Source organism: Delphinapterus leucas, chromosome 14 (assembly GCF_059928025.1).
Source record: "Delphinapterus leucas isolate spDelLeu-1000000601 "Yukka" chromosome 14, BTC_Dleu_Yukka2, whole genome shotgun sequence".
Lineage (NCBI taxonomy): Eukaryota > Metazoa > Chordata > Mammalia > Artiodactyla > Monodontidae > Delphinapterus > Delphinapterus leucas.
The window spans coordinates 72666791-72677024 of record NC_143142.1 but is presented as its reverse complement, the minus strand read 5'-3'; the positions used below and the strand labels follow the sequence as shown (position 1 = coordinate 72677024).

Genomic DNA, 10234 nt, shown 5'->3' with positions numbered 1-10234 from the left:
CCAATCTTGCCACTACACAGTGGCTTTTCCTTTCGAAACGCTTAATTTGTAGGTGTAAAGATCCAATTTCCGTGGCAAGAGGGAGTATGTGGTGTCTACGATTGTCTTGAAGTTCTGGAGCAGTGCTGAACGGACACAGTGATACTCAAGATGACCTCGCCTCAGTGCTATTCACATGGGGACCTGGCCAGCCTCAGAGCATCTACTCTGCTTTAACCCTGCTGGTTCTCAGAGGCCCTAATCATAGTTACAACACTTTAGGGGATATGGGATCCATAGCAACTTCTAAGTATTCTCCTTCCAGGTTCGTAAGCTGACTCCTTGCCTCTATATTCTGAGAGAATTCCCAGCCCAGTGCTCGGGTTGGGACTGTGGGAGGCACTAAACCCAGGCTGCAATGCCCTGCAGACGTGGCAACAAAATGATCTGCCATAACAGCCCTCACGCCAAGAGATGAGATGCTGCCCACGACCTAGGCTTTCTTCGTGGTAGTGAAAGATGCACTGTATTATACACCTCTGCTGCAGAATGACTTCACGGACTGGTGAGAACTTCATAAGAGGCATTTCTTATAAAAGTAATCATAAGGGGATCCCCATCATGATTTGCTCAGTTTGTCATGAAATATCAAAGTTACCCAGAGCCTTGAACATATCAATTACAGATGCAAGACATACAAGCAAAGCTATTTCAATAGGATTCCTAGCAAAAATATTAAACTCCACGGTGGGGGGGGTCAGGGGAGTGGTTGGGGGGGTGGGGGGGAGAGAGAGAGAGAGAGAGAGAGAGAGAGAGACAATATACGCAAGCCAGTCTTTTATGTTATCATTTTAAAGAGTCTGATCCCACCCAGGCAAAACTGAAATCCTGCTCAAGTTGGCCAGAGGCCTCTGATTACGAGGACTGTATCTGAGCAAAGCTGCAGAAACTACAGCCCTAATCCTCATAAAAAACGGGAGGCAGTTTATTATTAAAATACAAACATGAAAATACTTCAGACCATTTCGTTAGCAGCATAGTTCCAAACGCAACATTCCCTTTATCAATCAAGTTTAAGTCAGGTGGCTTCCAAGCATCTGTCCTGCTAAGACCCTTAAAAGAGCAGTGCAAAAGGGGGAGAGAAGACATCTTTCCTTTCAAGTGGCAGACCATCCTTATAAGACATTCTCTAGGGCTCTATTCTGTAGACTATTCAGTGTGAGTTGGGGCACTTTTAAATCAGCCATTTGGCACTTCCTGTTCGCAGTTCCTAGGCACAGCGTGACAGAGTCAGCTTGGTGAGCCCTTCCCCGTGCATTCGGTACAACAGCTGAAACTCAGCAGGCAGCTGGTGGGACTCCTGCCACTTGGTAGTAAATTTGGTTCCTTTTTTGTCATAGTAATGGTATGGAAGATCTTCCCTTGTGTTGGGGTCAAATCCAAAAGGCCAAAATCCATACAAGTGGATCTCTTCACATATTGCTGACGCAAGGGTGTACATGAGAATACCTGTGCTCAGCCGTTTGGGTGACAAATGTTTGTTTTTCCAGTACCTGTGGAACAATAAGTACAGGTGGATTCAGAGGCCAGTGTTGAAGGTTCTGGTCAGACGGGTCACTGTGACTGGTTTGGGAAGTGAATTTATCCAGGTAACTTAACCAGTACTTGCTTTGAATCTTTTAGACCACGGAACACCTCAGGGTAGGACCGGCTACATAATTTGTGAGACCCCGTGCAAAATGAAAATGTGGGCCCTTACTTCAAAAATTATTGAGAATTTCAAGAGGGCAACAGCAGAGTATTAAACCAAGCGTCGGCCTTTCTAAGCGTGGGCTCGTGTGTTACTATAGAAGTCACACATGTTTGAAGCCATCCCTGCTCTGGGTTGTCCTAAAGAGTGGTGTCTCTGACTCAGTGGTGGTGCCATAAAAGCCCACCAGTGAGAATGACTATGCTTCTCACACATAAAGGGCCCTTGGGCTAGGGAGGAGGTTGTTTAGTCAAAGGGGACCTCCTCTGTTACTTCCTTATCCAAACTTAGAGATTAAATCTGTCTTCTTGGGTTTGGAAAGATTGTAGGGCCTTATTTTTTTTCTACCCGCTCGTAAAAAAATCACATTCCCTGTTCCTTTGTCTTAACCAAACGCTCCCAAGCCCTTCTTTGGCGTGCCAGAACCTAAAAAAAGTATTTACACACTTTCCGAATTTTAAAAAATGCTAAATTATGGTTGTTTCTTCCATGTTTAGATAGTAATTTGAAGCCTTCCTACCTAAACTGCCAAATATCTGAGACTGCTGTGGAGTGAGGGTGTGTGTGTGTGTGTGTGTGTGTGTGCACGCACACACGTGTGCCTTTATGACTGGCTGTGCAGGCATAATCAAACTGTTCATGAATCAGGTTTTCATGGACTGTACTTCCTCCAAGTTTTCACTGAACCAGCATGTTCAAGCCCGAGCTGTTGAAAGGCTGGGGGCCAGGTGGGCCACACAGGCCGCTTCCTGAAGGTTCTATCACATGCAGTTCCTTCTTCACTACCTGAAGGCTTCATGTGGCCATTTCCCTTCCAGGTGAAATTCAGAAGTTCAGTCTTTGTTTTAATATTCTTACCTAAGGAGTTAGAATGGCTTCTGATGTTTCTTTTGGTACAGCTGTACTTAAATAGAACAAGAGGGGAGCAAAACGATGGTCAAAAGACCACAGGGCAGGTTGGCAGGAGGCCTGGCTTCTAATTCTGGTTCTGCCCATTTTGGGCAGTGATGTTGGGTAAATAACTCGTTCTTTGTACCTCAGTTAATGTATCTTTAAACTTAGGAGTTGGGTTATATCACCTCTAAAGAAGGTAACCATACATCCTGCGAAACTGGAACAGTCCCAGTTTTTGCCTATTGTCTTTGTTGTAATTCTTAATAGTGCCCTTTTTCTTTCAAAGAAAAGGTTCCAGTGAGGACTGTAAATTGTGGCATCACCCTACCTGTTAGACACATACCGGCTGACTACACAAGAATTCCCCCTTATATGAGAGGCAACTACACAGATCTTAAATTTGGAAGACTTTAGAGGACTACAGGATACACTACTGTGTACCCATCTACCATGGGATACAGTCCTTGTTTACCAGACCTCCTAGACCCACTCTAACTTGCAGTAACACCTGGACAGGACGTTAGGACACTGGGGCTGCTCGCATAGGGGAGATTAGAGTTGAGGCAATTTCCTCAGATTATTTAAAGAAAAAATTCTGCAATTAATCTTCCTTTATAAAACGCCCTGCATTTTACAAATGCCTGCTCCCAATTCTGGCTGCTTATTAGAATCAGCCGGGGAGTTATTAAGACATACCAAGTGCCTGAGCCTCTCTCCTCCCCCACCAGACAAATTACATTAGAATCTCTTGAATTAGAGCCCAGGCAAGAGTATTTTTTAAATCTCTCCAAGTGATTCTAAGGTACAGCCAGAGTTAAGACTCATCGGACTGGACGAAAATATTGCATCCTGGTTAATCTGTCTTTCAAATTACAAGGGATAAGGATGAGCTGATAAAATACTTTTCACATGTTTTGGCACTCAAATCTTGAATTATAAAAGCAGATTATACAATTTTGATTTGTCTAGGTGGTTTTCTAATCTTGGACATCTAACAAACACCCTAATATCAAATAAAAAGGAACATTTAAAGTCGATTCATCTTTAAAAAAAACCAATTGATTTGTCCACTTTAGTCATTGGCATTATTGGGACATGGCTATCCATTCAAAGAAAATTATTGATTTGTGGTGATTTCCATGACTGCTTGTTAGGCTTACCACCAAGGAAGGGGACAGGGAATGGAGAGGAGAAGCTGACGAAGCACCAGTCCCTCCATTTGACACTTGGTTACTAGCTGGGGTAGGAGACTGAACTTCTTACCTAGAATGATCCATTCATTCATTACAAAACATAAGCGTTCATTCTAAGGTACTAAGCTAACTGCAACAACTAACTAATCAGTTCGCTACCACCCCCAAGAGATTACAATATTGATTTGCCATCTGGTTAAAGGCAATAAAATATACACACCTGTTGACATGTTGCATTATATTTCCAGGCCAAGCCAGTTGGACCTTTAACTGACCTCTGTGTTCAACAAAAAAGTCAACTAGTGTCCTGGTAACAGTTGCTGAAGTGTGGAAGAAAAATGCAGGGATCCAAAGAATGGCCCCATCGAGCTTTTTTAAACTGAGAAAAAAGTTGTTACGGTCCTGAATGGTCAAAAGATTGTTGTAATATTTTTCCAGGATGCTGGGGTTGAAGGTGGTAAGGTTGGTTTTCCTTCCAACATCTCTTTGGAAAGCCTCCGTAGGGGCAAAATTGCAACGGAAAACAAAATCTGACTTATCTATTTGTTGTCCACACCGGCTCCCTGTCAGGATCCCACTATTTCCAACCACAGCACAAATATTATAATGCTTATTCACAATGGGTGACACATCTGGAAGCAGCGATCGGAAGTTATTGCTAATAGAGAAAACATATTTATGGCTGGAATAATCATAGTGCATCAGTTGTCCAATCCGAACACTATTCTTGGTCAAAGAAAAATTTTTTATTACATCGACATGCTGAAGAATTTCTTGCCTAAAATAAAAAGAAATTCATTAAATATATCCCATTCAAAAGAACTGATTTTCCATCTTATGTCTTATGCTATTTCATTTAGACAAGAACCATAGGCACTGAACCCAAGAAAGATTATACATTCATAATTGAAGGAAGAACTGCTTCAGAATTTACAAACATGTGCTAGTCTCTCAAATTCTGGGTATAGTCCTTTGAAGCTTGTAAATGTTGTAATTTATGGTTTTTAGCTGCCAATTCTTTGGTTTTCTGCTCTACCTGAAAAATGTATTTGATCAAGGGGGAGGCATAGGCTAAACTGTGTCAGAAAATACAGGGAGACAATTTACACAGGCCCCAAAGAGCTCACATTAATGCACAAACATTGGTGGCTAAAAGTTTGTAACTAGGGACTACTTGTTTGCTATTGGACTGCAGCATTCAAGGAATATCAAACATCACTGGTGTCCAAATAAGAGCCAAACAGATATGAGTCAGTATGGTACTAACTATTATTAAGATATGAAAATGGTAATAGCCGTGGGTGTAGTTGAATATTTAATAGAAATGAGATGATAATCTCATTAATGTCCTTTAAATAATGAAAAAGGAACATTTTTCTACTTGATTATATAGAAACCCATTTAAGTTAGAGAAACCTAATTCTTAGAAAAAGAAGCTATTGTAAATCCTGAAAATGTGTGCATATTCTAAGAATTCAGAGGATAAACAAGGCAAGGGTGATACTTAGTACTAATTTCTGGTTGCTTTCATGTTGAGCATTAAGTGTAATTAAGCGTATCCTCTTAAAGTCTCTGCTATTTAAAATATTTAAGAGACACCGGTCATATGTTACTCTTCTAGTAGGTTCTTCAGTTCTAAGAAACCACATTGAACCTCCTGGGTCTTTTGCCTAAAAAAAATAGCAGGAATGAAACTAAATGCTTTGCATATCATCATTTTACCTGGAATCCTATTTTTTAAAAAATTACTTCATTTGACAAAATACAGAGAAACATAAGCTGAAAGCTTTAAGCCAGAACTTCCAAAGTTACTAACAGTGTTCATTACAAACTGTTACAAAGGTAAAGTAAGTTTAAAGTGATACTGGGAAAGTTAATTAAAGCTTACCTAAATGGATTAAAAGGAGGGAAGTTTTGAGAAGGCAATATTGTTCTAACTGGTTATTTGGGTCACATGGCCTAGTGTGGGAAGAATATTTTTATTGAGTCAGAAATATGTTTGGGGAAAAGGTATACTGTATTCGACCCATGAAAAATTTCTGGGCTGTCTATAAAATTAATATTGGATTAAAACCACAAAAGTAAAAAAAAAACTTCAGAGTTTTAGAATTAATCAATTATTGTCATGGACTAACTTCTAATTAATGTTTAAAAATTTTTAACCATACTCATGTGACTGTGTGTCAACCTTTCAAGTAAATATTTTCATGACACCATGGATAGCTACTGAATTTGTTTTAATTCCATCATTAGATTAAAATAAAAGAGTGCAATAACTAGAAATTCTATGACCAAAACACAACACCCTAAATAGAGTGGTAAAATAAGTATTTGTAAAATAAGTATTCATACCCCTAATGAATACACTAGATGGCTCACATTCCATTTAGCAGCATAATAATCCCACCAAAGAGGAAGGAGAAATGACTTATCTGGAATTGCTAAGAGTTGACCAGATATCACTGAGGAGAATAAATACTTTTGTATGAATCTCATCCTTCTTCCCCCACCTCCAAAAAACAAAACAAAAACCCACACACATAACACAAAAACTCCTTCATGTATAAATGAAGCTGCTACAAGACAATTAAGAACAATGTTGGGTAGCTTTTACAATATGTTAAAAGCTATAAAAATTTAATGAGAAGAAACACGTAAAAAACCCAAACCATAAAATACCTGCATATATTTGGGCAGAGATTTTCACTAGTAATTTGTTAGGGATGAAGTGTAGTGTCTTCTGTGTTTCAGTGGGACAATACTTTTTTACTTTATTTAAAAAATTTTATTTCTAGTCAGGGAATGAAAATGCATTGCGTGGTATTTTTGTACTTAACTTTTTTCTTTTTTTTTAAATAAATGACTTTGGCAGTATTAGCCATAATGTTAACTATACATCATGGTGCTCAATTAAGCTCAAGTTAGGGAGGATACTGGAAATATCTTTTTTCCCTTCCATTCAAATTGGCCTTTTTGAAGTTTTCTTTTTATGAGAGGGTACCACATATTTAAATAAAAAAGATTACTAATCAGCCTCTGTTCAGTCAGGCCAAGAAGACAATGCAAATACACCTCGGGTTGGGGGGGGGTGTAGATTTTTGTTGTTTTGTATTATTTCGTTTTGTTTTGTTTTTGAGCTCCAGAATTCAGAACACCTTTTGGATCTTTTCCCCCTATCCTACCTTTGATGTAAAAACGCTGTCCGATTAAATGTCCACTTAGGTCTGGCTTGGAGTTCATGAGTCAGAGAATGCGGAAAGGGCACAAATGACGGATCTAGAAGCTTCAGCGCGAACTGTGACCTGGAGAGGAGTATGAGTACACAGACAAACGTGCTGGCCTCAGCTAGGGGAAGCCAAGGTAGCCATTAAAGTCCAGCCGGTTGGGAGCGGGGCGGGGATGGGGCGGCGGCTGGAACACGTACTGGCTACATCCCGCCCCAGAGCCCCTTCTCATCTGGTCCACCTTCTGTCCCCACACACACCCGGGAGGAAGAAAGAAAACGAGGGAAATCCGTCTCCATTGTCCATGCCTGCGGGTGCGGGAAGGACCATAAAATGGCCGTCTTACGGAGAGCAGGGGCGGGAGCCCGGCGCTCTGCTAGAAACGGATGCGCAGAGAGGACCAGGGAGTCAGCACCGCGGACAGCGGCCGCAGCACTGCTAGCCCTACCCGCGCCGCCCCCGCGGTCCGGCCGGATTGATTTTTGTAGAATGGACAGATGAACCGGAGACCTAGGGGAAGGCTGGGGGTGGCTCCTTCCTTAACCTCTTCCTTCCCGATCCTAGGTCTGGTTTCACTCCCTCTCCCCTGACTGGGGACCCCCCTGGAGGCCGCTGGCCAACTCCACTCCTCTGCCCAGGTGGGGTTTCTCTAGGTTTCGCGTTCTGGCCTGGCCTGGACCACAGGGTGCACTCTGTATTTCCTACCCGCCCCTCAGAGGCTGTGCTGGGGGAGCTCGTAGGGGGGCACACTGGGGCAGAGGCTCTCGACGAGCTGCGCCAAGCTTCGCCCGGAGCCTTCTCAGTCCTGCCTTGCGCCCGTTGGTGACTTGGAGCTGGGATGAGGGTAGGCGGCCCTTAGGAGGCTCGCTTCCCGCAGAGGGCGGGGGAATTGCAGAAATCCCGGAAAGGCGGGGGGGGGCGATGGCGCGGTGTGCGGGGGAGGGAGGGAAGGATGGAGGTCGAATACCCCAGGGGCTTCCGGAGAACAGACCCGCGCATCATCTGATGGAGTGAAGGGTTGGGGAGAGGAAAGGAGGAGAGCGCAAGAGGAGTCTGGCGCCTGCGCCATTAAATCGCCCCGGCCCGCCCGGAGCCCAGCCGTGGAGTCTGCGGACAGGGGCGCGGGGTAGGCACTCACCTAACGCATGTCCATCTCTCCATGCCCCTTCCCAAATACACACAAGGCCTCTCCCTCCACCATCATTCTCCTTAAACCCTCCCCCCATTTTTGAAATGGGGGAAGGGATGCCGAAGAAGAATACGAGAATGCAATCACATTGATTAGGACAACGGCTTTTAGGGGCTCTGGGTTAAAAAAAAGCACGGGAGGGGTAGTGGTGTAAGAATCAGAGAGACGAATGGAAGGACCACGCAGTTTTCTTGCCCAAAGTGTCTCGGAGAAGGCAAAACACCCTCCTCTGACCTCCCGCCCCCATAAACCAGATACCTGAGGGCACTCAGAGGCCCGCACTCACCGGAATCCCGCGTGGAACATGTACATTCGGGGCGCCCCCGGGTTGGCATACTTGGGAGTGGTGAAGATGTTCTCCTTTTTCAGGGACACGTAGCTGATGAGCGATAAAATCAGCAGGGCGACGCTGAGCATAACCAGCCCCAGCACACTGGCGACCCGGGCCATTTTGCAATTTCTCATCCCGGGCTGTGTTGGGATCAGGAAAAGCGGGGAAAGCGGTCCATTGAGCGGCCAGCAGCTCGCTGGCGTGTCAGTGTGTGTGAGTGTGTGTGTGAGTGTTCGCGCGCGCGTGTCAGCGTATGTGCCGGGGGGGTGGGGTGGGGAGGGAACCGAGCAGGGGAGCCGCGGAGGGCCAGGGCGTAGGGGCGGGCAGGAGCCCCAGAGAGAAGCCAGGCCCCCAAGGCAGGGGCAAGAGGGCCAGGAGGCTGAACAGGAAGATGGAGGGTCTGCGCGGCGGCGTGGCGATGTAGCTGCGCGCCGTGCGTCTCCGACCGCCGGCTCAGGCTCCCCAGCGCGTTTCCAGCGAGGCTGCCGTCTCCTCTGCAGCCTGCAAGATAAATGTGATTGGAATAACGTTACAGTTCGATCTAAGCACAGGATTTAATTAATGAACTCTCATCTCCCAAATAACCGGGGGAGGGGCGGAAGAGGGAGGGATGAAGGGGAGGTGGCAGAGGGAGGGGAATTGAGGCTGGAAGGCTGCAGCCCACGTCAATGGCCTTGCCAGCTGAGGGTGCGGGCGAGGAGGTGTCTCTGGCCAGACAGAGGCCCAAACTTCGTTCAATGGACAATTCATTACTTTATAAGTTAATCGTGGAATATAGAGATAAATAACTGGAGTTGCTGTCCTGGAGGATCACAGCAGCTGGGTGCTTATGAGATGCATTGAGAGTGGTTTTAGGAGTAGAGATTTAGAAGCTTCTCTCCTCACCACAGAGCACAGCCCCGGGCCCCACGGATCAGCACGTGCCCCAACACCCCAGCAAGGAAGCCCTAAATAGCGGCTGGGCCTTGTGAGCGCTTAAAACCTCCTTGGAATCTTCCGTAATCTCTCCCGTATCTGCTTCCTATGCCCAGTGCATGCTACGCTTCTCTCTAAAAGATGGGTGGTGCCTAGCAGAGTTGTAAGGTGAGCTGTGAGTGTGGAGGGCCCGGCTTCCCCTCCCTTTCCTCCCAGTGTCTGACTCCCAGTACCCTGCACGTAGACAACAAGCATGCCCCAGAGGTAACCAGGATGGAGCAGTTCCCTCTGATTAAACTCTCCATTGCCCACTTTTCTGACTCATCCCTGTGGCCAGGCCTTCAGGATGGGCCACTCAACTTTGCCCTGAAGCTTAGCTTAGCGTAGACCAGGAGCTGGGGCATCATAAACCTCTGTCCATTATAAATGCCCAGAACTCTCTTTTGGAGGAACTTAGGAACCAAGTAAGAGATGCTGCCTCCGAGGGTGGAAGGAAAGCTCACTGCCTAACACTTTGTGTTGCTGTTTCAATTTGTTTTAGCATATTCACATGTTATCTGTTTTAATATACATTGGAAATAAAAGTTAATTCATTTTCGGTCATGCTGTTGGATGCTCAGAAGGCAATCTACACGTTTCTTTAGCTCTGTCCTTTGCAAGTAACTTGTGACGTCTTCCCCCTAGCTTTACCCTTGGCCTGGTCCTCCCAGGACAGTAAGCACTAAGGAAAGAAAGAAGCTGGAGGTGAGAAATCGGCCT

The 10234-nt window shown here is 45.1% G+C and overlaps 1 protein-coding gene across 1 annotated transcript; it reads right to left on the bottom strand.

Moving 5' to 3' along the window:
* Positions 1-791: 791 nt before the first annotated feature.
* Positions 792-8709, bottom strand: ST8SIA3 (ST8 alpha-N-acetyl-neuraminide alpha-2,8-sialyltransferase 3). The gene is made up of 4 exons (XM_022584408.3): positions 8516-8709; positions 6999-7118; positions 4037-4594; positions 792-1532 (listed from the first exon to the last, which is right to left on the bottom strand). Exons 1-4 carry the CDS (start codon positions 8692-8694, stop codon positions 1250-1252), a joined length of 1140 nt encoding a protein of 379 aa, XP_022440116.1. The 5' UTR covers positions 8695-8709; the 3' UTR covers positions 792-1249.
* Between the last annotated feature and the right edge of the window lie 1525 nt (positions 8710-10234).

Bases quoted from the DNA above. Each gene is read 5' to 3' on its own strand.
- ST8SIA3 (XM_022584408.3), bottom strand. From the start codon at position 8,694: ATGAGAAATTGCAAAATGGCCCGGGTCGCCAGTGTGCTGGGGCTGGTT. The intron at 4,595-6,998 runs GTAGGATAGGGG...TTTTTATTTTAG, and splicing joins ACAGCGTTTTTACATCAAAG to GCAAGAAATTCTTCAGCATG. The intron at 1,533-4,036 runs GTGTGTATATTT...ATTGTTCCACAG, and splicing joins ATAATGCAACATGTCAACAG to GTACTGGAAAAACAAACATT.